The following is a 26,638-nucleotide window of genomic DNA, read 5'->3' on the forward strand; positions in this document are numbered from 1 at the left end:
ACCACTACTTCAAAACACTAGATGTCGTAAGACTGCGGCATCCTAGCCTTAATAGGTCCCTGACCATGTATGAGAAATTACAATCAAGATCAGTTCCATGCTAGTAATGCAGTAGTGCTTTTGTCAATTAAAGTTACCTTCTCATTCTACAAATTCACTAGGAAAGAATCCCCATCAAACATCTATTGAATAAGCAGGCTTTCCTCCTAAGTGGTAATTAGTCATAAATAAACTTATCTGGCTCCTAAATGGAACCCAACATTTAACTTCAAGCACCCAACTGGTTTTAGTATATGCCAAATACACAGAGGTCATGAGTTATAATTTATTTTCTTCTACTCCAATGGCTCAAGCTCTTAGTAAAAGCAAGCACTGAAGTAAGCCAACAAACCCTGAGTTAAGGTATGACTGGCTCCCAAGGGAGAGCATGGCAGAATAGGATGGGAGAAACAGCCATGAAAGAGGACAGCCACTGCTGGCAGGAACCCAGTACAACTTGAGGAGCAGCATCAGAAATAATCCCCCAATGACACACTCTACCCAGTCAGTGCAGCCACAGGAGAGAGGGTGAACTCAATCCAAATGGTTATTTATTCTAAAACTGGAAGCTACCGTGCCTACATTTTTTGCCAGAATGTTGTAATGAGAACAGGGGAGGAAAAAGTTACAGATGTAAACAATGACACAGTTACATTTTTTTAAAACGGTAAAACCCTTTTTTACTGGCCACTTCCAAGAATGCTTTACAGGTTGTGCAAAAACATTTACAGGCTCCATGTGGTGTTTGTTTTTCTCACAAGCTTTTCCATCTATAACAACTACAACAGACGTCTGATAAAATACTAAAGTCTTCTAAGGAAAACAAGGCTAGGGATCCCTCCTGTTAATCCATATTCCCCCCCTTAACATTGTTTTTTCATAATAAAAAGACAGACAGAAACAAAACCCAGACATCTACTGTTGTTGCGAGTAATCTCTTGGACTAAACTGACAAGGATGTGGCAGTTTCACTCTCCACCCACCTAGAAAAAGCTTTTTAAAAGAGGATGACTTTCTAGTGTCAAAAATTAATAGCAAGTACCTCCCCCACCCCCACCCCCCAAAAAAAACCCCAAAGCAGCTTAAGCTTTGTCCCATTGGCCCTGAGGGCCTAGTATCCTCAAACCATGTTCTAGGCTATAAAAAGATGCTATTTGCTGGAGGACTAAACGTTTGAATAGGGGTGGCAGCTTCTGCCTCAAAGTCAATTTTCTGTTATAACATAATCTTGCCCTAAGGGAATTTCTTTGGGCTCCAGTTTTTATCTCCTTGCCCTGACACTATAAGCAAAGCTTTCTCAAAAACTCCCCTAATGATAATAAAAAGTTAGTGGGTTACAGAAAAATTCATGCAATCACTTCACCCACTGCCACACACAAATCATCTGACAGCACCACAGAAAAAGCAGGTGCCCAGAGAAAGGACATCATTATAAGCAAGCAAACATTGCCTACCCGGCCCTCATTCCGGCCTCCAGGTCAGAGGTCCTTGTGGATCAGAAGGGTGTGTCAGACGGGCAACTAGAGGGCCAGAACGAGGGCCTGAGCTCTCTCCTGGGCACGGCAGTAACCGTGGGAGAGGGAGAGAGAAATCAAATCTCAGCACAAAACTTTCAACAGAGGACTACTGCCCAGGTAAGGAAATGGAAGTGAAGTATTTTCTAGTAGCACAACCTGGGGCTCCCCTCGTCAGGAAGTGCAGCAATGCGTGGTGTTTGCTGAGTAAGCTCTTGGCTGACACAATGCTGAGAAGGAAGGCGAATGAAAACTGAAGCTCAATTTTGAAAAAGCAGTCCCACATCCCACCCATATTCTTGAACCAGCAACCTGAAGCTGTTTGTCAAGAACTGGGAGGGTGTTGGTAAAGTTACAAACAAAAACTATACCGACTGAAGTCTCTTGGCTAGAGGCCTCTCAGGGACACACAGGGAAGGCACCCCAGGAGGGATCCTGTTTCAACAAGTTGGGAAGGGGTGCTCCCTTTCATGCACACGCTGCACTCGCTCACGGTCACGCTCTTCCCAAGTTCCAGCAGCCCTACTGAGCTGCCTTCCACCCCCCCCCCCCCCTTTTCTATTCACTCCCTACCTGTGTATCAAAAAAGCCAGCAGGGCCCCGGCCCTCCCCACTGTATAAAATAGTTGCTATTCTCAGCACCTGGGCCTAGTAGCCCACACCACAGGATTCACCTATATACATATCCTGCTGCAGTGAAAAGAATCCTGCTTCGTTCCTGTGTGAGCTGAAACCCTGAGAAACGTTCCTTCTCTTGAACTATAAGAGGACAGATTCTCTAACAGAGATGATTTCAGAGACTTCCCGCCTGTCTCAACCTTGGAAGACAGAGAGTAGAGACTAGCAAATCACAACCTTCAGGCTGAGGGCTGCAATCCCAACTCTTCCCCCAGATTTTATGGAAATCCATTAACAGGAACATAGAGGCTGCAAGCTATTCTGCTCTGCAATCAGGAACACTCCCCAGCCTCCTTGGCCTGGGGATCCTATATAATAGAAGCGCCCAACTGGTAGTCTCCATGCCTCAGCCAAACAGCACAAAGGCACAGGAAGGTGGAGATAGGGACACTATGGCCTCCCAGCCCACCGGACCAGATATCCCAAGAGGGAAAGGTCGGTAAAGAAAATACAAACGGTTAGTTGGTGCAAGTGATTGATAAGAGCCAATCGTTTATTTTCACTGCCCCAGTCACAAGCTCTCCCTCTGTTCCCGCTCCTGACTGCTATGGAGAGTGCCCTCGCACACCTCCCCGCCCTCTCTGCACCACCTCGCCATCACTCTCCCTCACTCGGCTGCCAGTCCAGCTGCCTTAGAATGGCAGAAGAGTGACATTTTCAGTTCTTTTCCTGTCCAACTGCAGGGTATAGGACAGGCAGCCCTAAGTGCTGCTTTCTGAGCAAATGTTTTTTTGATTACAAATATCTAACTAGGTTTGAAATGTTTTATAGAATAAGACAATATTCTTTTCAACAAACTTTAAAAAAAATGTACAGTTTTGTTGTTTGTTTCCGCCTCCCCCCTCCCCCACCCCTGCTTGCGCACCCTCCCCCCACCGCCCCTCCCCGGCAGCTCAGCCCCACCCCGACAGCCCCTGTTTTCCTTGGTTGTGTTTTGGGGGGTGCTTGGCACCCCCAGAGATTCAGCTTCATGGCTGACAGGCGACAATGGCAGGGGCTTCACCGATACCCTTGGTAACCATAGTAGTTCCTGTAGTATCGGTCTCTGTCCTGGGGATGGTGGTAGTAGTAATTCTGCCACTGGAAGAAAGGGGAAACCCATCACTTGGAGCCACAGCTGGCTGAGGACAGAGAGACATGACACTCATCCCTCTGGTCCTGCCCCCCTTCATCTCTGTATCCCCAGGTGATACTTACATCCCGAGGATTGTATTGTCTGTAATAGTCTCTGTATCTGTTGTACTCATAATCTCGCCCGTAGTATCGATCATAGTCTCCCCTATATCGATCGTAGAAGTTACGGTAACCCTGAGAAAGGAGAGAGAGAGAGAGTGAAGATGTATGGGTTTTCAGCATCACAATCCACTGTTATGCCCCGTCTTAAATGAGACACATCTTTGCTTGATATTATAAACAGGCTTAATCTTCCCAGGATAAATTCTTCCAGAGGAACAAATTAAATGGGTAAAACCCTAAGCCCTGAGAAAACAGCCCAAACCACTCTGCTCCCCCAAGCCAATACGAATGGCTATCACAGCCCAGAGGGAGGAGCAGAAGGAGAGCTGCACTCACCCCTCTGTTTCCAGACTGCCCCCAGTACGGCTGCCCGTAGGCCCGGTTGTCGTAGCCTCGGCGCTGCCCGCCCACTGGAAGAGAAATGGAGAGCGCGCTCAGACAGCTGGCGTGGGGTCATGGCTCCACATCTGAGTGGAAATCAAAAAGTCGGAGCCAAAGGCAAATCTGGGGGAATAGGAAGCCTGCTTCTGTCAGGCTCACACAATGTTAATTAAAGCACCAGCCAGGATCTTTTAAAAAGTCTGAGGGGGGAGGGCAGAGGAATAGAGACACAAGAAAACCAAGCCACCTTGGTTTCACCTTTTGAAGCACCCCAATTCCTGCAAAACATTTAAGATGGCAAAAGGATACATGGCAGAGTTAGAAACGAGTAAAAACTGCCATTCGTAGAGTCACAGACTTTCAGCCCTGGAAGGGATCTCGGATTTCATATAATCCAGACCCACCATTCTATACAAATGAATAATGTCTAAATGATAAGCTCTTCCAGGGTAGGAACTGTTGGTACTCCCAGTGCCTAGCACGTAGCAGGCACTCAAAAATTTTGTTGACTTACACTTATAATTACACACACACACACACACACACACACACACACACATCTTTAATGAGCAGTGACTGCACACTGGGGAGGAGGGTTAACTGACAAACTAGACATTCAGGAGGGAAATTAATTCCACTAATAACCTAACTGACTTTGTAACCCCCCCCAAATTACTGAATAATGCATTCACTTTCTGGTCTCTACATTTGGGTTGATCCAACAGACAAAGCAGCAAGAAAAAAGACAGGCATCTGATTTCACCGCACAAATCCTTCAGATAAACTACCATAGTGAAGGGGAAACCCATATGTAAAATGAAAACTACATAAATGAGCAGGCTCAAGCATTGCTTTTCAAGGAAACAAATATTTTTCTTGAAAAATAACTACCTTCTGTTTAAGGATTATAGAAAAAGCACAAGAAGCTGCAAGTAAAAGACAGGAAGAGACAAGCTCCATAAAGAAGGGATTTCCTTATTGTTGGTGACCTGACTTGGTTCACCTGGCCTTTCCCTGTGGGTCCTGCTGCACTCAGCACAGAGAACAGACTGAGGCTGGGGCTGGCAGGTCCCCAGGACTCACCGTAGCCTTGGCCTCGGCTTCGGTTCTGCCGGTTGCGCTTGTTTCGATTGTTTCGGCGGTTTGTCCGCTTCTCGGAGGGGGGCAGCAGCTTCCTCGCCTCCTCCTTGTACTTAGTGACAATGGGCTGAGCTTCCTCCTTCTCCAGCTCCCCATATGTCACCTCATCCATATAGTCGCATTTTTCAGGCAGAGAGAAGTTGGCTAGAAGAGTAAGAGAGAAGCTTGTGGGCCAAAGTGCATAGATGGGTAAGATCTCATAATGAAAACTCCACTACAGGAAGAATCAGATTTTCTAAGCCTCTCTATTAATGCACAAAAAATGCGCTGGGTTCACTCTATGAGTTTTCCCTAAATTGTAACAGCCCCAGGCAAAGGGCTATCTGCAAACTGTAGATGTACAAGTTCTCAAGTGATCCATAATAAATTAAGAGTGAACTGGGCTAAGGTTTCTTATCAGGACAGAAGCAGGCAGCCAGAGGCTAAAAGTAACTGAGAAAGTTTTGGTGTTGGTTAGATAAGAAATACACTTGTAAAAGAGACTCAAGGAGGCACTGACCCAAGCCTAAAGGCACTTACATAGCTATACAAGGAGAACAGAAAAAAACAAGAGTAGGGGGTCTCATTAACCACCTGTGTATGATGGGCCAGCACACCTGCCAGTCTCTAGATATTAAGTTCAGATGCTGAGTCCCAGTGGAGTTCAGTTCAGTGAGGCTCTCCTGATTCTTAGATGAATCCAGTTAGCCCTCAGTTTTACAAAGCTGACCTAAATTCCTCCAAGTGCCTGAGTATCAGTTATGGACTAGCCTAGTTCATTCTGAGTAAACTTGGAGAATCCAGCTTTTACATATGTAACCAGCTCCCTTTATCAGAATTCAAAGGGCCAGCGTTGATAGCTCAGGTGGGATGCCAGCAGCTGAAGGCAGCAAGGGGAAAAACCAAACTGAGGTGAACAGCAAAAAACGAGATCAATCAAGATAGTTAATTTTGCCTTCTAGGGACCCTTGATGTAAGGCTTTGTACTGAACCATATCAAAAACCAAAACAAACAAACAACAAAAATAAGAAAACAAGCCTAATGTGATATCAGAAATGAAAATATGCTGATGAGATCATTTACTCCCACCACCACCATTTTAATTTGAACCACAAGAATGTCTGATCCCTAGAATATAAATTCAATGAAGGCAGAGCTTCGTTTCATTCACTCTTTCCCTATGTCTAGAATAGTACTGGACAAGCCTCTGCCTTGAGCTTTAATTATCTTGTGGCCTATCACCGTTTCTCTTTTTGTATTTTATCAGAATGAATCAAGGGGTTACTGCTTCACCATTCACTCTGCTCATTCGTTAATCTACAAGTGATCACACCCATTAATTTCTTCCACAGATTTACACCTCACATGTGGAGAATCCTCCAGGTGCTAAGAGGCCCTAGTGAGATGTGCACGGACCAAGGTCAGGACCCCTAACTTGTAGAGTTTAGCCCACCTTTCATCTCCAGCATTATAGACTCAGGCACATCATCTCCCTCCACTTCCTTCCTCAGCTCCAGCCTCTTCTTCCAGTCCTCCTCATTAGGGACAACCACCACCACTTTCCGACAGAAAGTCTTGAAAAGCAATAGCTTACGCCGTTGGCCAGAGTTGTACACGTTACACTAGCGACAGAAGTAATAGTTAATTTAAGAATAAAAATTAAACTCAAATGCAACCAATGCTTATTGAACATCTTTCACAAGGGAGGCACTAGATGAGAGGTCTTATTTACACAATCTCTTTGAATTCTTCAAAAGCTACATAATGTTATCCTGTTTTATACAACATGAAAATTGAGACTCAGAGAGGCCAAGACTTGCCCAAGGTCACAAACCTAGTAATTGGTGGAGCCATGAATCCAAAGCTCCAATGCTCTTTCCATTGCCTCTAGAATACATTTTATAGCCTGGGTAGATGTACAAGTTCTCAAGTGTACACTCTCTTGTAAAAACACTAAGAGGTGTATCTCTGAGTTCAAAAAAACATTACAACCATAACACACAACTACCTGGTCATAATTAGGTAATCTGATTCTGTTCCTTAATTTAGTCTTTCTCTATACATGCACCCTATTTTGACTGTGCAATTTTATCAGATTCAATGGATACCAACTCTTTTATCTTTGGACCTACTGTTAAATTAGGTTTCTTTCGAATGTCTGAACAATACCTGATCAAGAATGAAGTTCCTCTTTGTCCGGGAAGCAATCTGGACCAGCTTACTAAGGCACTGGGAGGCTTGCTGAACTAAAAGGTCTCGGCTTTTGGGGTCCATCTCTGGCTCCTCGAGCCCCTTCATCTGATGAGTTCGAAAGGAAGAGAAACACAAGAAGTTACATGGTAAGTGAAAGCCCAAGAGTCACTGGTCAATGCCACCAACACTACCACATCAGTCCCCTGCCATTCCTCAGTGCTATGAATCTTGTCCATTTCCTACCGGATTCATTCCCAGTCTCAATCTGGATATACTCCAGACTTTACCAGCTTTCAGAAATTTGACAACACAGCAAAGGAAAAAAAAAATCTACCATAAACACATACTGAGTACTCATTTCTTTATTTGTGGGGCCCTTGTTCTCAGACACCTGAAAGACCAGCTCCACTGGGAAGAGATATATACATAAGTTTCTTGGTACCTCAAGACCAAATACACAGCTGACAACCCAGCCCAGCAGCTCACCCTCATTTGATTGAGCACAGTCTCAGCTCCCAGGACATTGTATCTTTTCTCAAGGTTTTCTTTTGCGTATTTCAGTGCCCACTGGGTCTTTCCAGATCCAGGCAGTCCCACCATCAGAATAACCTGCAAGTAAACAGAACCAGGAATGCTATAAAAAATAAGTGAGGGTCATGTTTACAAAGCACAATTTAAGAACATCCTCCCCTGCCCCCAGGTGGATACAGTTTTCAGAAGAAAAGTGACCCACCCACCGTTCCAAGCATGAGTACCAAGGTTCTGCACACTCTCTGGCATACCTCACACTCCTCTATGGTCTTGGGAGGGACCGTAGTGCGCACACGCTCCTCAACAGGCACGGCATGGATGAACACAAACTCTTCTGGCGGTGGGAAGAAGGGCTCCTCCTTCTGACCAAAATTTAATTCTACAACACAATTTTTGCAGAGGACATGGGGTAGGAGGGCCCTGTCTGCCAGGGATTCCTTGTTGATACGGAATGCCACACCGAGGTCTTCTCCATTCTTGGAAAATGAAAGTTCTACTTCTTCAGCCTCAAAATTCTATAATTATGAAAGACAAGAACACTTATGGGCACCCAGGGTTTGAGGCTGATTAATCTTACAATCTGATTCTTTTCCCCCTTACTCCGACTGCTGCACAACGCAGCTATGCAAGCAACGCACCAAAAGCAGGAAAGACAGCAGCTGATGGGAAGCAAACTGATCCCCAGTGCCCTCTATCCACTCCTTGCTACGAATCCACAACTTTCAGGAGCACTTACAGCAAAGCAGCCAATGACATCATTCTCCCCAAAAGTCTGGCCAAATTCCTCAAACTGCCCATTCTCTGCCTTGAGTCCTCGTCCATCGAAACCATAAGAGAATTCATCCTCACCTAGAATAATCAGCAAATTAATTACCTACACTCAAACTTCCCACAGAGCAGCAAACACTAAAATGATTAAGTTAAAAATAACTTTACCAAGCTGTGGATGGGAAAAATCAACAGACCATCCAACTCGAAGGAGAGAAACCTCTGTGCAGCCTTCTTTCATTGGGAGATTCTGGGTTACCTGGCCAAGTCAGAAAAGGAACTTTCAGATACTCTGACCAACTCGAGCAAAATCCGAGTTAGAAAGACAAGATTTTAATACAAACCAAAAACAACTATCACAACTCAATATCAGAGAAACAACTGTCAATGAACTTAAACCAAAGCCATGAGGGTCAATTTCTTGGTAACTGGTACTAAGATTATCATTCAAGTATGATGCCTTTTTCTGCACTAATAAAATACTGGTGGGCATGGGCCTAGTACATAGTAGTTTAATGACTAATTTAATAAATGAATGGTCCTAATGAGCTGTACACACTACCTTGGCCTCAAAACAGACTTTCCCCTTTGTCACTCCATAAGTACTTCTTGCTCCAGACCAAAGGGTGGGGAACTTCTCTGAGAAAAGTGGCTGCCCTCCATAGCGGTCTTTGCTCACTTGAAAATGGAGATCCGAGGTATCTGTTAAAAAAAGAAGCAATCTGTTTACTCCAATGCCCAAAACTTGAAGCCACCAACAGAACACAAACATACCCAGTTCTCAAGAATGGATACAAAGTCTAAATCTCTTAAAAGCTGCAGGCCATGAAGTTTTAATCTCCAAAATCACTTTTGACTGGTTTAAAACCCCAACCTGTTTGCCTTATACATACATGTGTCCAGGTTCACAAGAGTCTGATCCTCTTCCTCATCTTTTGCCTCTTCTTCTGGTGGTGGTGGAGACTTTGAACTATGCATATGAGAGAAAAGCAAATACAATGTAACCAGAGTCCTCTAATTTGAAAGGTGTCTGCATGACATCATGTCTGTTTAAACTATCAGTGAATATAAAATTCCAGTAGACAGCTTCTTTCCACAAATGAGAAAAGGGCAACGGGAGCGTTCAGAGTAGATTCAATCTAAAACTCAGGCCTGTAAAAACCTATTCTACTTTTAATCCACCCCTCTTTCCAGACTCTCCAGTCAACATCAGGGATACCAAAATCAGAGCAGACACTCCCTTCAATGAAAAGGACTGTTTTCCCTCACCGGCTGTGGTAAGCCTCCTCTCGGAATTCATAGTAAGCTCGGCCATGTTCATCCTTCTCATCCCGCTGTCTCTTTACCCCCCGCCGCTCACCATCTGAGCCTGCTGGTTTTGACTTTTCACTATCTTGGTCATCTCCTACAAAAAGGAGGGAAAGAAAATCAGCACTTTTCATAATGGAGTGTAGAATAAGCTCAGAACCAACAGAAACTAAAGGAGGACCTGCATATGTGTCTAGTCAGAAGAGCCAGGTTATTCCCATTACATTCACAGAATATTTTATTTCCAAAGATCACCTTCCTGTCATTGGCAGGTCTTATTTAAAAAAAAAAAAAGGAAAAACAAGGAAAAAAAAAAGACATTATGGGCTAATTACAGTCAAGCAGTAGATTAAAAATTGGGCAATTTTTGCATTCTAAATTTATCTGCGTAAATCAGGTCAAACTTGCAGATTTCATCACCAATACAACATAAAAGAAATATCCCATAAGTTTTTTAAAAACTTCATAGCTTAACTTTGATTATTGACTATCAGATTTGGATTTAAGCTAGACACTTTATATTTTCCAACTATTCCACAGCTTCATGTGACAGAAGGCTCATTTTTTTTTTTTTTTAAAGAGTTTGCCTTTCCAGCTTTAAACACAGCCATCCACAACTTTACTTACATAGCAAATGGATGCTGGTGCATATACAGAGCTGTATTTTTATCATAGATTTTTACTGAAACTTGCCAAGAGCAAACCATTAGGTCACAAGAGACCCATAAATAATACTGCATCTTTACTGCACATAATTTGGGGCAGAAAGGTGTTGTCATATATTTAGCAACATTCTTTACAGGAGGAGCAAAGAAAAAAAAAAAGAATTTTTCCTTGGACTTTTGTAGTTTGCAACACCAAGGTTTTTAATAATAACTTCTTTAAAGAAGTCCTTTATCCCTCAACCTTTTTCATCTGCTATTTGGAGGTACACATTAAGTCAAAGGTTATGTAATGGGATTTTTGTTCCAGGACATAGGACAAACAATCTGCAAGTTGCATGTAACTGCTGTAGAATGGGTTCCAATTTTACCATCATACCAAGCAGCAGGCCTACAAAATGTATTATAAAAAAAGCTAAAGCAAGCCACTTCAAAGTAAGAATGGGAAACAGCTCCTTTTCTTCCCTACTCTGACAGACATGGATCAGCTCTACCATCCAATCACTTCAAAGGAGGAAAGGTCACTAACTCCCTGGGGCAACTCTATACATTCTCTTCCACAAGGTTACTCAATGGACCCACTAACACCCCAATCATTTCAATTCAGGAAGGGACCCTACACGTAAGAGGCTAGGTGTACAGTAAATATACAAACTTGCCCATCCATCCTCTCAGATGAAAGATTAAAATTTAATCATAAGAATTCAGGCAGGGTAAAACCCCTAGCCAAATAGCGTTAACTAACTTAATTCTAAATGCTCTAGATTAAGATTTTCCCTTCCACAGTTAACAACTAAACTTGACACCCTCACACCACAGGCTGCTTAAGCAGGAGCTGCTGCTAAAGCAGGAGCAAGGTTAGATTTCCAGATTTTCAGTATGGCAAAAACTCAGTGAGCTTTTGATGGAGCGAACTTTGGCGAACTGAGCTTATTGCTTAATTTTATGGCGAAAAAGTCAACAGTCGGGTAACCCAAAGGCCGAAGCCTCCAACAGTTGGTCTGGCTGTCCGTGTAATCGACAATTCCTCAGTGCATTCTTGGTTTAGGAAAAGATGACCAGCATTGCGGGAGGCTGATCCAACAGGTAGCTCGTAAGCAGTTCGCATGCAAACCCACTTACATCCATTCACTACCACCAAGCAACCAAGTTAGGCAGGAACCTCCCTCCTGCAGAGAGTGGGGCCACCAAAGGTAGCCAAACCCCCCAGAAAGGTGGGCAGAGGACGAAAGCCACCTCCCCTGGGGAGTCCCACCAAATGGCGATGGAAATCGGACCCCGCGGTGCAGGGCTCGGTGCTGGGTCAGGGGCGCACACGGCAGGTTGGAGCCGGGCTCCGTCCGCTGCCAGCTCCTCACCCTGTTCCTCTGCGGCCTTGTCACCCGGCGCCTCGGATCCCGGCGTCTCGTCCCCGCTCCGCTCCTCCGGCTCATCTTCTTCCCCCTTGCCGGTGCCCTGCTCTTCGCCACCGTTCACCCCACCTGACTCTGCCGTGGCCTCCTCCGCGGCCGGTTTGTCGGAAGCATCTGGCTCCGCCGCGGCCTCCACGGCTGCCGCCTCCGGGGGCTCCGGCGGCGGCTGCGCGGCCTGGCCCGAGGCCTGGGCAGGGGGTGGCTCTTCGTCCTCGTCCTCAAGCAGCGCCTCCTCGTCCTCCTCCTCCTCCTCTTCTTCGTCCTCCTCCTCGTCCGCGCCCGGGCCGCCGCCCGACGCGGCCACAGGCCGAGGCTCCGCCTTGCAGGCCCCGCCGGGCCCGGCCCCGCCACCGCCGGCCTCGTCCTCGAGCATCTCGGCGTCCAGCGCCTCCTGCAGCCGCTGCGCCAGATCCACCTTCAGGCCGCGCGAGTCCAGGCCGCGCCGCTGCAGCTCGGACCGCAGCTCGGTCACTTTCAGCCGCTTCACCTCCATCGCCGCCGCCGCCTCCTCCGCCTCCCGCCGCCTCCTCCCCTGCGAACCGTCGACCGAGCCCGACCGCGCAGGCGCCGCCGCCGCCCGCCTCCGCCTCACGCGCCAGCACTGAGCCCGCGCGAGCGAGCGAGCGCACGCACGTACGCACGCAGGCAAGGGGCCGCGCGCAGCCTCCGCTACGTAGGGTTTGTTTCTCGCCCCTCCTTCCTCGCCCCTTCGGCCCTCGGAGCCCAAGGCGACACGGCTGGGAGTTGCTTCCTCTCCAGCCCCGTCGGTCCCCCTGCCGCGGGCGGGCGCGCGCCGAGGACGACGGACTTCCCTCCCTTTCCCTCCCGCCCCCTCTCACCCCCTAGGCCAATCGCCGCCAGCGGCTTCACGGCGCAGCCGCACGGGAGCCGGAGACAGGAAAGGCTGGCTTCGGCTCAAGTGCCTCGTAGCAGCGAGGCGTGTGCGCACCCCGTCTCGCCCGTCCTTCCAGCCGGTGCTCCACGCAGCCTCCCGGCGCTCCCTCGCCACAGGCCCCTCCCACCCTGTCACCACCCTTATTCCCGTCCGACCCGATCGCGCTGTCGTCGCAGGGGTCACTGTCTATACGTGCAGCCGCTTCCACCGCCAGAGGGAAAGCAGGGAAGCTCTCGCAGCGTGAATGCCTACTGGTGATGTTCTTTCTGGTTAGTCAACAAAAGGGCTCTCCAAAACTAAGGACTACGGTAACCCTGGTTCTCCTTTTCCCTCAGTCCTTCAACGTCTACCCAGCAACAGACACCCTGGCCTCGCCTTATTGGTCCGCTTGAATCGCCATCTGCAATCCTGATTGGTCTCCCAAGATCTCTCGGGTTTTTTCCAATTGGCCAAGCTGCCAGGGGATTTCCCCGCCCTCCTTGCGCGCACCCCCTCCCAGTCCCGGGTTGGTTCGCAGGGGAGGCTGGAGAGGCGGGGTCGTTTCTGCGGGATTACTTTTCCGGGGCCGCTCCTGATTGGGCGGCGTGGAGCAATGCGCGCGATCCATTAGACACCAAACTGTCTGGGGAACCGACCCTGCGCTCTTCGTGCTCCCGGCTCGTTACGTGGAAGCCCTTCCGGGAAACTTGGGGTTTGGCCACTTGCAGGGGCGAGGGGCTGGCCGCCGGGCGTAGGGAACTTGCAGCTGGGCGGCGCTGCGGCCGCGTCACCCTCGGCATGCGGTTGGGGTGCACGGACAGCACTGATCTCGGTTTCCCAGCTCCTGGCCCGGAGGTCAACAAATGCTGGCTGTGTAAGTGCGAACAAAGAGGTGGGATGGAGGCCAGCCTCCTACAGCTCCATTAGCGGTCGTCCCCGCCTTCTCCCTTCCACTTCCAGGTCGGGGAGGTGTGTCTGAAGGAAAGGAGGAAGCCGATTCCGCCGGCGTTCGTACGGCGGCCGCACATTCTTTCGCACGGCCTTAGCTTTCGTGGAATGTCCCCACCCCGGAGTCGCCGCTTTAGGAAATCAATTAATCTGTGGCTTTACGGTTCCCACGCTCTCTCCCTGATCAATTCCCTGAACTTCTAGAGATTGAAAAATAACTGCACGGAAGAAGGGAGGGGGCTGTAGTAGAATCAAGCAAACCTCATTCCCTGAGAGGCCTCCTGAAGAAGAATTTCCTGTCTTCTTTAAGTCGGCTCCCAAAATTGGCTCTTTTGCTCCTATCTCCAGAGCTGCGGTCCCTTTTTCACTTCCCAGTTTTCCTCAAGAGCAAAGGGCGACAAAGTTATGGAGAAGCGCCTGCAGGAGGCCCAGCTGTACAAGGAGAAAGGGAACCAGTGTTACCGGGAAGGGAAGTACCGAGATGCTGTGAGTGGGTACCATCGAGCTTTGCTGCAGCTGCGGGGTCTGGATCCAAGTCTGCCCTCCCCGATACCTAATCTGGGACCTCAGGGCCCAGCCCTCACACCGGAACAAGAAAACGTACTGCACACCACCCAGACAGACTGCTACAACAACCTAGCTGGTAAGAACAGGGCTGAAGGCTGGATAGAGTCTTAAGGCTGGGACATGAAAAGTCTAAGAACGTTGGGAAAAACATTGACGTGCTTTTGTGCCGTCATCTAGTTATTCTGCTATGAATTGAAATATATTTTCAATCTTCAGGGTCTAATTGAGTTTCTATAAAGCGGTGCTTCTCAGACTTCACTTGGAGAATTTGTTAAATATAACTTCTTGAGCCCTATCCCCACGATTCTGATTTAATGGGCCGAAGGTTTGTGTGTTGTGGGGGGGTGGGGTGCGGGAGTAGGGGGTGTATCAATTTGCATTTCTAACAAACTCGGGTGATGCTTATAGGTTTAGGGAATTTTGCACGCTATAGAGAAAATACTGAACCTGTGTTTAGAGCTTTGTTTCTTTAGTACTTAAAATATAGAGAAAAAGGCACTTTAACTGGTGGTGTAAGTCATCCATCTTACATGTTTTGGATAGCTTTTCCTCATTTTCCTCATTCCTGTAAATCAGCTAGATGGTAACTTGGGTAACTAGTATCTTTCATATCCAGCTGGCCTTGAATAAGAATGGCCTTGAGTGAGATGGATTCCAGAGTTAATATCACTAGGATTAATCTGTCAGAAGAAAGGAGACTTCTTAGGTCTGTTCTATGGCAGGCAAAATAACCATAGAGCTAATTAAGTTATTTTGAAGTATATTAAAATATTCTAATGGTCCCAGTTGAGGCCATAGAAGTTATTAGGAGTAGTTTTTATTCTTTGTAATAGTTGTTTAAATGATTTTTTTTTAAACTACAACACTCATCAGCTATGATTTGTTGAAAATCTAGCTGTTTTACAGTGTGTGTCCAGAGATACTCTTAGGCTCAAGTGATGGTGACAGTAATTACAGTAGCTGATATTTCAGTTGGTTCAACAATTATTTATTGGGTACTGAGGATACTGCCATATAATAAAACAGATAAAGATCCCTGCTCTCATGGGGAGATGGACAATTAACAAGAGAGGTAATTTATATATTAGAAGATAATAAGTAATGTGGAAAAGAATAAAGCCAAAAATGGAGATAGTGACTTCCCTGGCTGTCCAGTGGTTAAGACTCTGTGCTTCCAATGCAGGGAGTGAGTTCGATCCCTGGTTAGGGAACTAAGATCCCACATGCTGCATGGAACAGCCAAAAAAAAAGAAAATGGGGATAGTGAATGCCATGGGCATGGAAGTGTTAGGTAGTGGTCAGGAAGGCTCATTAAGGTGACATTTATGAAATGCCATGTTTAAGCCCTTTACACACATACACATATAAACCTATGTAAGTGTCACAGCAGTCCTTTGAGGTAGATTTAAGGAAACATTTAGTAAGTGGTAGAGCTAAAATTAAGCATGGGAAGTCTTTTTTTTTTTAATTTATTTTTCTGTGCCCGGTCTTAGTTGCGGCAGGCAGGTCTTCGTCGCCCGTGTGAGGGATCTTCGTTGCAGCAAGCGGGATTTTTAGTTGCGGCATGCCAGGATCCAGTTCCTTGACCAGGGAGCTAACCCAGGCCCCCTGCATTGGGAGCGCAGAGTCTTAACCACCAGGGAAGTCCCAAACCTGGGAAGTCTTAATTGCAGTGCTTAAGTTCTTATTGCAGAATATTGTACATTATTAGAGAATAGACTATGCATTGGGGAATTGACCAGAAATCAAAGAAATGAGATAGATACCTGTAAATATCTTGACTCTCCAGGTGGACTTGAAGGCAGAGACTATGGCTTATCCAACTATAGACCTTCTGCTTGGGGGTGCTTGGTAGATGCTCCGTACTCATTAAAATTAACAAATTTCACTTACAGGTGAGTGAAACTTACCTGTTGGGCGGCTTATTTATAGTATCTGATCTTTATAAAAATTCTGCAAGGTAGTTAGATTTCCCCCATTTTACAGATAAGGAAATCAGACCATGTCACTGTCTAAAACCCTCCAATGGTGTCTCATTACACTTAGGAATATATTCAAACTCTGACCTTTCCCTGCATGGCCTGATATGATCTGGCTCCTCCATTCACAAAGCATGTGTCCACCTTCCAGCGCTGTAGGATCTCTACTCTGGGCTAGAATGCCTGTCCCTTGAATGACCCTTGTCATTCAGATCTTGGCCCAAAAGTCACTTTCTCAGGGAGGCCTTCTGTAAGCAAGCATCACTCTCACCTCATTCATCTCTGTCCCAGCACAGTTCTGTTTTCCTCAAAGCATTAATAAGTGAATTTCTTAGTGTATTCCTCCTACCTGAGAACTGGGACGCAAGCTCTATTTACACATCAAGGTGTCCGTCTTGTTTCTCTTCTCTCCTGCTCCTAGCTCCACCTAGCACATGGTCAGTGCTCCATAACTAGTTGTCAAATGAATAAATGAAGCTACAGTGATGAGTTAGTTGAACACTGGGGAAATACCTAACTATAAACCATATGACCACTTGGTGGGGATGTTGTAGAAGGGACACAGACATCAGCCCTGATTCTCCTTCCTTCTCAGCACTGTGATTTAATAATACTATGTTTAATTCCCACAGTTATGAAACAGGGAATGCATTTCCCTTCTTAATTATAGAAGGGCAGAACGTTGACCTGAACATTGCCTCCTAAACAGATTTGTGTTTTGAGGTCCCATTCTTTTATCCAAAGGAACAGTGAAATAATATATCATCATTGAGAAGGGTGGTAATTTTTGAGAGGCCTTGGTTCACATTTCTTACTCATTCCACCTAGAAGCTGTGGGATCTTAGACAAGTTCCTTTACCTTTGCAAGCCTTGATTTCTTGATCCATTAAATGGAGATGCTAACACATACTGACCTCAGAGGATGGATGAGAAGATTAAACAAGCACATAGCACAGCACTTACTATTTCCTCACACAGTTAATGGCAACAGTTGTTGTTAACAGAGCTTCAGTGCAAGCATTGTGGTGAAATGGGAGATTCAAGACAGAGCCTTTGGGTAGAAGAGATACAATGAAGAGTTAAAAATTTTTTTTTCTTTTTTTTTGCCACACCACGTGGCATGCGAGATCCCAGTTCCCAGACCAGAGATCGAACCATCGGCACCCTCCCCACCCCACCCCCACCCCCCACAGTGGACGCATGAAGTCCCAACCACTGGATCGCCGGGGAGGTCCCCATAAATAAGTTTTAAAGCATGTTCTTACCAACTTTTATAGCTGGGCCTGACCCACACTAGGTGCATAATAGGCATTTGGGGGATAGTAAAGTAAACTGTGAGGTATGTAAACTCCTATTCACTGCTGTATCCCCAATGGCTAGAATAATGTCTGGCACGTGGTGGACACTTAAATGTATTTGTTGAATGAGTGAATGATGTTGATATCATTCTAGCTTTGGTACTGCCTTGTTGGGGCAGTGGAACTTAGTGTAACAAGGCCCTTTTCCCTCTTCTCTCTTCCTTCCACTTGGCCCCATTAGCCTGTCTTCTTCAGATGGAGCCAGTAAACTACGAACGGGTGAAAGAATACAGTCAGAAAGTCCTAGAGCGACAGCCTGATAATGCCAAGGCCTTGTATCGGGCTGGAGTGGCCTTTTTCCACCTGCAGGACTATGACCAGGCTCAGCACTATCTCATGGCTGCTGTCAATAGGCAGCCAAAAGGTGAGAGAAGGGGATTGAAGTAGTAAGTACAGAAAAGTTGTCCCGCTGAGCTAGTATCTGTGGGAGAGTGTTTTATACTATTTTTCAATTTATTGAACTTTGAAAATTGGTAATAATATATTCACATGTTCAGAATTCAGAAAGTATAAAAAGATGTATGACGAACAGGCCTTCTACTCTTGTATTCTTGCCTCCACAGGAAAGCAATATTGTATATCCTCCAGAAATAATCTTAAAATGTTGTTCTTCTAAAGAGCTTAAAAAAAAAAAAAAAAAGTGGGGGGAAAAAAATGTTGTTCTTCAAGTTTCAGTTCCTAGATGGGGACTAAAATACGATCTGGATTCCAATACATACATCTGATAATCCTCATTTCTACCAGTTCTCCAGCTGGAGTCTGGCCTTTGCTTAACTATCCATTTCTCCTTTAGCTCAGCTAACCCCAGGTATGACCTAGAAAAATGACAGACCTCCTGAGAGAGAATTTAAGGCTTGTTTCCAAGGCAAAAAGGATATTGTGAAAAGAATGACAGACTCATACCTGTGTTCACTACTGAAAATTGCCTCCCATTTGCATTCTGGCTTAGAGCAGCTACCGAAGTAAGCGGGTCCCCAAACATAACAATAATTCAGCGAAATCTCTCTAATCGAAAGGGAAAACCATTATGAATTAATAAAGATATAAAATAATGAGCCATCGTTCACGTTTCTTACCTTCAAGTACAGAGATTAACTGCCACCAGTGTATAGTAGCTTTAGCGGCTGTGCTCTTACAATAACTGTTTCTTCAAGCTCCTTTTCATGCTTAAGTTAGCATCCCTATACAAGATTTTTTAATAATTCAAAGTGGTATTAACGAACCAGACTTATTAGTGCATAGAGTAGTTGTGATGTACGCAGATAGAAAGATTTTAAGAAATGGAAGTGTGTTCACAATCCTCTCCTGCCTTCTTTGCCCTGTTCCAAGACGCCAATGTCCGGCGGTACCTTCAGCTAACACAGTCGGAACTCAGCAGCTACCATCGGAAAGAGAAGCAGCTCTACGTGGGCATGTTTGGTTAACGAAGAAAGCTACCCCTCCACTTGAACTTAGGTGAACCATTAAAGACCCATCGAGGGGAAACCTGAGCCTCAGCAAGAGCAATTAGCCCCACACCTCTGACCGAGGTGAACTTCAGTTTTGTTTCTAGTTCTGCACAAACTCTTTGTCACTTACATAGTCTGTGTCTGTTTTTGTTTCTCCATCTATGTATTTATACAGCTTTTAATATATAGTATTCTTGGGGACATTTGCCTTGAGAAATACAACCAGAAAACATTCATCAGCTGTGGGTGGAATTAATCATATCTCTGTCATAGATGTTAATGATAGATGTTGTTAGATGCAGTCATATACAAAGGAGAAGTCTAGCAGAGGATGAAGTAATAAGGGTAGGCAGAAAGGAGTTTCTTCCTTCACTTCCTCAGATACCCAAAGCCAAACTTACATAGACCACAAACTGGCAAATATATACTGTGAAACTAGACCATTATAAATTGGACCCATACAGCTCAAGATGAAAGATTTGAAATTAACCATCTTGATTAAAAATAATTCCTTTTTCTTCATGTTCCACATACATTCAGATTCTTTTTCTGCCACAAAAGTCTCTAGTTCCTCTTGTTTCTCTTGATAATTTCCAGTCCTTGCTGTTGTTCAATCTTAAAACCTCTGGAGCCAAGCATTTAAGTATATATTTTATAATCTTAAACGCCCTCATGCCAAAAAAAACCACTCATAAACATTTTAAATTTTAATAGGTGCATATCTATAGTATGCTCATTTTTCTAAAAAAACATGGGAAAGACAGTTTACCAAGTCTTCTAAAAACAATACCATAAAAGAGCAGGATAAAAACATACATTTGTTCTTTACCCGTCACCTTGTATTTTGCAAGAACTCCCTTCCTTAAAGAGGATGGAAACAGTGAGGAAAGGTTCTCTTTCCTTAGTGCCTTTTAAGCACCGACAAAACTTTCTGGAAGCTTTGTTGGGCATGGTCGCAGGCTGCAGATCTGGTGCAGTTGTGGCTCAGTAGGAGGCTTCATCAACCGGGAGCTCCTCTGTCATCCTGCACACTTGTTATAATGTCCACAATGTATGAGCTTTACAGAGTAAATGAGACCATTAATAGCACTGCCTCTGCCTTTATGAGTGAAGGTAATAAGCATGTGCCATTAGCCATCATATAACCACAGACAGATTTCAGACAAAAACCCCTTAGTCTTGCCAAGTGTACACGAGCTCTTCTCCCTTTATCAGTAATGCATCTCTCTCAACGAGCTAGACCCTCTTTTGGTCTCCTATACCTTTAAATAATACAACCATCAACTTACAGACAGAAAGTTTTTATACCAAATAATCTTTTAAGTCCAAGGACAGAACTAACAAAATATTTTAGAGTATTTCATTCCCCTTCCCAGCTTCTGAAATTTCTAAGCCTAGACTGTTGCTAAATCATGTCATGGTTGTACGTTGTATTTGTTTAGGGCAGTTTTTGCTTTCTGATTTTCTTTTCTTTTTTTTTTTCCCTAAGACTTGATGTTACAGTAAGCTATGTCGTGCATCAATGAGGAAAAAATAAAGCTGATTTTAAAAATGTATTGTAGAAATTTATTGCACTAATCTTTTTTTTTTTTTTTTTTAGCACTACAAAGAGACAAAGTAGTCAGACTTCCATTTCAGTCTTTAATTTGAAGGCCAGCTCCTAATAGAGATGTTAATGAATGGGAAAGTGGACAAAGATAGGCAGTCAGGTGTGGGTCTGGAGGAGGTCCAGCCCGCATCCTGAAGGAATCAGCCAGAGGTACCTAAATCTCTGTACTCAGAAGTTTGTGGAGGGGGGGAGCTGCTCACCTTACCAATCCTTAATGGTTCCCACACAGGATTTGAGGGTTTGATGAAAAGAAAGTATTCACGGTGATATAAGGATTCATACTTTGGCACATAAGGGACAGTTTAGAACAGTGTTTCCCACCAAACTGATACCTACCATCTATACAATTTTGCCAAAATCACATACTACCTATACTACTTTCTAGTCAATGTTTTATTTAAATATATATTTTGAAAGTAATTTTTGGACAGAGGAACATGTTAAATGATACCATGGGGATGTAATCAGCAAACCCCAGACTGAAATCATACGATGAATAAACCAATTTCTTCAATCAATTGCGAGGGAAAAGAGAGGGGAACCTATAGATTAAAAGAAGTTTAAGAGGCACCAGCCAAAATGTTACTCTACTTTGGATCCTGATTGGAAGAAAATAACTAAACGTTTTTATGAGACTGTGAAATAATAAAAAATGTATATATTGGTCTCTTCCCAGGTTCTGGCACTGATCTCCTAAAACCCTTGGAATTTGGATTCTGATTTGAAACAACAGCTAAAAGTTTATGAGACAATCAGGGAAATTTGAACAAGAATTATTATCAGTTTTGCTGAATGCAATCATGGTATTTGGGTTTTTTTTTTTTTTTTGGCGTTCTTTTAGAGGTGCATGCTGAAATTGCTTACTGATAAAATTGGGGAGGGAACTTTAGGGCACTTTATATCATTTGCCAAAACAAAACAAAAAACCCCCAAACAACCAACCAACGATGAAAATAAATATATTTTACAGTAAAAAAAAAAAAAAAGTATTAGTAAACCATCCAAGTAAACATCTTTGGAAACACTGGCATTGGAGAAATTGAAATCCAATGTGAAATGGTGAGTTTTGTGAAGCTAAGAGCAAGTGAAGGCATACACTTACAAAACAGCCAATTAAGAAATGAAATCCTAAACTAGGAACATGTCTAAAACTGGAGAGCAAAGGGTGGTTATATGAAAACTAAATCGGCTTGTAGCTCAAAAGCAAATAACTTCTCAGGGTTAAACTCTTTAATAGCCTGGGGCCTTGGCCCATTGCACCGTAAAAGGAGGCTGATTTTGCCGCAGTGGAAGGAATAATTGTTCAATGATTAGGGTTGTCCAGCAGTAGGATAGGTTTCCTTTGGGAACAGTGAGTTCCCTTTCAACACTTGGCAAAAGGAGGATCCAGTGTTGGGCTAGAGGTTAGATGAGCTGACTTAGGGTTCGCTGAATCCATGGATGGGGCCATCAAGAGTAGTGGAAACCAGAGAGAGTTCTCTATTGATCACACCTCTACAGACAGGCATAAACCGTTCTTGGTGTCCAGCAGGTTATAAAGTGAGGCAACTGTGGCTGTAATTGTGTTGGCTGCTGCTTTAAACACCTTTCAAGTTCCTGGCTGCCACCTCCAATGAAGAAAGCATTCTGTGCTGGGAACAGAAAGCAAATACTTGCTCCCCAGGAGAATCACCAAGTAACACATCCTCTTTACTTACTGCACTTGGCCAAGACAGTAACAATGGTTCCTGTGTTCCCCAGACGGTCCAGAAAAATTATATACATTATATACACATGTACACATATTTATTATGCCTTGCTTTTAGGAACTGATACTCTGAGGCAACCGATTTCTTCCCCACCCCCATCGTGTCTTTTTTTAATTGATAGATAATTCACATACCATAAATTTCACTCTTTTAAAGGCAACTGATTCTTATAGGTATTTTGATGTGATATTTGCTCTAGGAAAGACTTTGGAAAAGGTGCTCCACTCAAATAAAATAGCTCTTAGTGTATTTATGTATATCTTGCCTTGTTTCACCAAGGAGTTAAGGCAGTAATGTACTTGCATAAATAAAATTAGCCATTTGAAAGACAAAAGGTTATTCCAACACAAGGAAAATGAAAGGCTTAGAATTCACTCTCTTAGCCATGGAAATGCTAAGCGTCAACTTTTGCTTCCCATATTACCCCAGGTAAGGAGCTTTCTTTGACCTAATCTTTGATGTTCAGCTCTGTCTCCTTCCTAAGACTCAAAAACAGAAGCTTCCTAGTAAGAGTTCACAGGGATGAATGTGACAAATCCAAAAAGAGAGAAGAAATTCAGAAAATTCACTCATATTTTCATCTTTTTTAAATACTCCTTCCTGCTTTTTTTGCACTCAGTTCTGTATGTGCCGAAGAGAAAAGGTTTATGGGGAGCCTTCTGGTCCACCCTACAGTCTTCACCGCAGGCAGGGCTAGACCCTTCTCTTACATTCCTAGAACACTTCCTCCCAACCCCAAGCCACAGCAACACCCCAAATTCCCATTTCTTTGCTATCTCCACTGTTAGCAATCACCAGTGTGACCATAGATAAGTAATTCAACCTGTCATCATACCTTTTAAGTGAGGGAGTTGGACCAAATGAACTCTAAGATTCTCTCATCTAGAGTTTCTTGCTTTAGTTTTCCCATGCACCCATCATTTCCATTTCGTAGGCCCTCAACCTCCCCCCACACACCTACCACCATGGAGCTTAGTGTTTTCTGTCTTCCAGTTATCTTCAGAGACCTCAATTCACATTTAAGACATGTAGGCAAAAATTTCAAGTCATCAATACAGTATCTGTTGTTGAAACAGTCAACCATAGGTCTTTCTCCATGGAAAGCAGAGGGAAAGGGGGGAGGCAACAAAACCGAACACTCAAAAGGTCAAAGACAAAAACAATTTCTAGTTTAAAGTTAACCATCTTCAACAATGTTTTAAACCAGCCTGGTATTTGAAGTCATAAGCCAGGGTTCAAACTCTGGCTTGCCCCTTATCTAGCTCTGTAACCTTGAACAAATTAAGGTTGATTGTTCAGTCTCAAGTTTCCTTGTCCGTGGGAAAAAAATCAAGGAGAGAGATAATACCTCATCAAGTTGTTGAGGATTAAATATTTATGCGAAGTCCTCACTACAGCCCAGGACACAGGAGCTCAACTACAACAATAAACCATAATTGTGTAAAATTCCCTAATTTGTATACTTTTCCTAAGTAAAGTCTACACTGCCCTCTGCCTGTCTCACTTTTTCCCTCATAAGCAACCTGACCACCACCCCTACCCCAAATAACAAGTGTCAGATTCCTAAAAGGTTTGGAGGAGAGCTATGAAAGAATCGGAGGCATGCAGGTTTGTGGAAGAAACCAGCCAACACCAGTTCAGAGAGAGAATTTCACTGCTAGCTTTATGGTCCAAAATGCAGAGTGAGAAGTGATTACACCTCAGGAAAATTCCCAGCGCCCTTGGTGAGGAGCTGACTGAGATGCAATGCCCTATGAAGTCCTGCTATCTGGCGGAAAAGAAAAGGGTAGGAACCTTCAGCCTGGGCAGAATCTTCATTCTGTCTCCAGCAGGGGAAATGAGATGCTTCCCACCTTCCGTGCTGCCCCCTAATGGTGGTAAGAGCAGGCCTAGCCTCAGGGCATGCGCTCCCAGATGTTAGTTTTTGGGACCAAGTACAAAATCTTTGGGTGGCCCTCCAGCACTGCTGTTCTGTCTGTCTGCTGTCGGGGAGCCAGGGTGGGGCTGCACTCCCATGAGGGGGCCAGCCTCTGGATCCGGTTTGCTGCGTTTGGCCAGGTCCTCATTGTGAGCTTTGCGGATGTGGCGGTACAGGTCCCCTGACTGTGTGTAGCTTCGCAGGCAGTAGCGGCACTCGTAGGGTCGCTCACGCGTGTGCACTGTGGCGTGGCGCCGCAGTGTGTAAGAGCATGAGAAGGTCTTCCCACATGTCTTGCAAGTGGGGACATCCTCAGTAAAAACCCCAAAGCTTCCTGGGGCTGCTTCATACTCAGAAGGCAGGTAGAGTGGCTCATGCAGGGCGGGTGGAGCAGGCAGGGGTGAGGTTACCAGTCCTCGATGATACCCTGGACCTGGCAGCAAATGGTAGGGTAGTTGAGGATCTGGTGGCAGGAAGTGGTCACTGGGCCCTATCTCCTCCAGTCCTGCTGCCCTTGGCTCCTCAAAGGCCTCTGGCTGGGGGGGCTGTCCACCATACATTGCTCCTCCAGGTGGAAACAGTCCCTCAGGACCCCGAGGCTGTTCCTCTGACACATCAGCCTCCTCATCGGAAATCACAATAGCTTCTACTTTCACCTGGACCAGCTCCGCTTCTGCTGGGGCTGAAGCCTGGGATGGAACGGGGGCTGGGACTGGGACTGTAGCCGAAGCCGGGGGATAGAAGCCTTGCAATGGTCCTCCAGTTCCCCTTGGTTCCACCACCCTCAGACTCTCAGAACCCGCATCAAGGGGAGCCAGTGGCTCCACTGAAAGTGTTGGGAGGCCCGAAGAGAAGTAGTTTGCAGGGTTGGTCTCTGTAGAGCTACTGGGGCTGGCAAGAGAGACATCAGCTACTGGTGGAGGAGGTGCCCGCAGATGTGGTGAGTCAACCTCCACGCCAGGCTGTGTAGTGTCAGCCCCAGCCGGCATTGGTGGCTCATCTGGTGGACAGACAGAAGGTGAGGGAGCTGCTGAGCCTTTCCATTCCCCTTTGCCCCAATGACCTGATGTCTCTGCAGATGGCAACGCAGTTTGGGGGCCACGGGAAGTGCTGGACAAAAACTCCAAATTAGGGGGCTGTGAGTTGGTTTCTTCCTCCTTCTTGGTACTATCCGCCTCAGCCAAGGCCCGGGCTTGCAGCCGCCGCTTACACACCTTGACAATATCATTCATGTGCAAGTAGCTGGCAGCAGCTAGCACATCCTCCACAGGGGTATCCCCCCTCAGGACCAGCTGGCCAGCATACATAAAGTCCAGAAGCAGCCCAAAGGCTGGGGCTGTGACAATCTCGTTGTGGATACACACCAGATCCCTCTTGTCCAGTTCCCGCTCTTTGTAGAAAAGCTGGAAAAATGGGCTGCAGGAGGCCAGCACAGCCCGATGGGCCAAGAACTGGGTGCTACCCACCATCACCGTGCAGTCACAAAGGAAACCCTGGGACCGCTGCTCTCGGAGGCTCTGCAGCAGCTGCTGGCTGTGTTCTGGGAACTCCATAGCACCCCACGAAGGGAAAGGGACCCTAGGAAGGTCTCCACCAGTGGCTCCCTGGGAAGAGAGGACAGTGGGTTAGGGTAGGTAACCTCCCCATAAACCTTGACGTTGGCTCTGAGCTCCTACTTGCCCCCGCAAAGCCTCTGGCAGCACCATCCTGACTCCAAGACGCTCGCTTAAATTACTACCCTTCTTTCTCCCAGGTCGCACCCAGCGGTCTACTTTTAGCCCCGCCCCTTCGGCTTAACCTTAGCAGCAGGCCCCGCCCTGTCCACAAAGCCCCTCCCCGGAAGTCCCGCCTCCTAAGCAGCCTCCGCTTCCTCGGTGCCCACCCGGTAGCTTCCAGCACCTCCTCCAACTGCAAGTCTCGCCCCCAGGCCTTTGCGGGCGATACCTCTACGCCCCACTCCGGGAACTCCCTGAACCTCTCTCGCATTCCAGGCGCTAAGAAGCCCGACGGTGGGAACTAGCAGAGAAAGCTGATCTCTCACCCACCACCAGAGCAGCTACCGGGCGGGCTCCGCCCCTTCCCACCTTCTCAGTTTTTATTGGCTCAAATTTGCCATCCTTCGTCACGGATTGGTTCACCCGCCACTGACCAAGGGCGGCGTCTCCAAGTGGGTGCTGGGGGCCGTTGCTCAGGCAGCTGGGTGCCCGATTGGTCGGCGCTCCTGTCCTAAACTTTTCCTTTTCGTCCCGCCTTCTTTGCCTCAGAGCCCTCTGGATTGGCTGAGCTTCTCCACCTACCTGAGGCAGCAGGAGGGCGGGGACCTGTAAAGAGTAGAGAGTCGCGCCCT

At 45.9% G+C, this 26,638-nt stretch overlaps 3 protein-coding genes across 6 annotated transcripts; 1 reads left to right on the top strand and 2 right to left on the bottom strand.

Moving 5' to 3' along the window:
* Positions 1–514: 514 nt before the first annotated feature.
* On the bottom strand, positions 515–12,555 carry HNRNPUL2 (heterogeneous nuclear ribonucleoprotein U like 2). 2 transcript variants are annotated; one of them, XM_057726571.1, is made up of 14 exons: positions 11,789–12,549; positions 9,730–9,865; positions 9,354–9,430; positions 9,023–9,162; positions 8,629–8,719; positions 8,429–8,541; positions 7,944–8,207; positions 7,648–7,770; positions 7,138–7,266; positions 6,422–6,590; positions 4,932–5,132; positions 3,804–3,877; positions 3,429–3,539; positions 515–3,311 (listed from the first exon to the last, which is right to left on the bottom strand). In XM_057726571.1, the coding sequence occupies exons 1-14, from the start codon at positions 12,333–12,335 to the stop codon at positions 3,231–3,233; spliced, it is 2,256 nt and encodes a 751-aa protein (XP_057582554.1). In that variant the 5' UTR covers positions 12,336–12,549; the 3' UTR covers positions 515–3,230. The 2 variants fall into 2 exon arrangements, 1 of the variants encoding a protein (XP_057582554.1); XR_009052595.1 differs by lacking the exon at positions 3,804–3,877 and having other exon boundaries at positions 3,274–3,311; positions 11,789–12,555.
* A 73-nt stretch (positions 12,556–12,628) lies between these two features.
* Positions 12,629–20,570, top strand: TTC9C (tetratricopeptide repeat domain 9C). 3 transcript variants are annotated; one of them, XM_057726575.1, is made up of 4 exons: positions 12,629–13,590; positions 14,013–14,307; positions 17,750–17,932; positions 18,898–20,570. In XM_057726575.1, exons 2-4 carry the CDS (start codon positions 14,070–14,072, stop codon positions 18,990–18,992), a joined length of 516 nt encoding a protein of 171 aa, XP_057582558.1. In that variant the 5' UTR covers positions 12,629–13,590; positions 14,013–14,069; the 3' UTR covers positions 18,993–20,570. The 3 variants fall into 3 exon arrangements, with proteins under 3 accessions (XP_057582558.1, XP_057582556.1, XP_057582555.1); XM_057726573.1 differs by having other exon boundaries at positions 12,629–13,006; positions 13,677–14,307; XM_057726572.1 differs by having other exon boundaries at positions 12,629–13,006.
* A 1,321-nt stretch (positions 20,571–21,891) lies between these two features.
* On the bottom strand, positions 21,892–26,321 carry ZBTB3 (zinc finger and BTB domain containing 3). Its single transcript, XM_057727968.1, has 2 exons — positions 26,236–26,321; positions 21,892–25,895 (listed from the first exon to the last, which is right to left on the bottom strand). Exons 1-2 carry the CDS (start codon positions 26,275–26,277, stop codon positions 24,291–24,293), a joined length of 1,647 nt encoding a protein of 548 aa, XP_057583951.1. The 5' UTR covers positions 26,278–26,321; the 3' UTR covers positions 21,892–24,290.
* Positions 26,322–26,638: the final 317 nt, after the last annotated feature.

This window comes from Hippopotamus amphibius, chromosome 3, assembly GCF_030028045.1.
Source record: "Hippopotamus amphibius kiboko isolate mHipAmp2 chromosome 3, mHipAmp2.hap2, whole genome shotgun sequence".
NCBI lineage: Eukaryota > Metazoa > Chordata > Mammalia > Artiodactyla > Hippopotamidae > Hippopotamus > Hippopotamus amphibius.

What these genes read in the sequence shown, in the direction of transcription:
- TTC9C (XM_057726572.1), top strand. An exon ending in CTGCTACAACAACCTAGCTG is followed by an intron (nt 14,308 to 17,749) that starts GTAAGAACAGGG and finishes TGGCCCCATTAG; the next exon opens with CCTGTCTTCTTCAGATGGAG. An exon ending in TGTCAATAGGCAGCCAAAAG is followed by an intron (nt 17,933 to 18,897) that starts GTGAGAGAAGGG and finishes CCCTGTTCCAAG; the next exon opens with ACGCCAATGTCCGGCGGTAC.
- HNRNPUL2 (XM_057726571.1), bottom strand. Translation starts at nt 12,335, where the DNA reads ATGGAGGTGAAGCGGCTGAAAGTGACCGAGCTGCGGTCCGAGCTGCAG. An exon ending in TCTTGTGAACCTGGACACAT is followed by an intron (nt 9,163 to 9,353) that starts GTATGTATAAGG and finishes TTTTTTTAACAG; the next exon opens with ATACCTCGGATCTCCATTTT. An exon ending in GGAACTTCATTCTTGATCAG is followed by an intron (nt 6,591 to 7,137) that starts GTATTGTTCAGA and finishes TTCTGTCGCTAG; the next exon opens with TGTAACGTGTACAACTCTGG.
- ZBTB3 (XM_057727968.1), bottom strand. Translation starts at nt 26,277, where the DNA reads ATGCGAGAGAGGTTCAGGGAGTTCCCGGAGTGGGGCGTAGAG. An exon ending in TCCCGGAGTGGGGCGTAGAG is followed by an intron (nt 25,896 to 26,235) that starts GTATCGCCCGCA and finishes CTCTCTTCCCAG; the next exon opens with GGAGCCACTGGTGGAGACCT.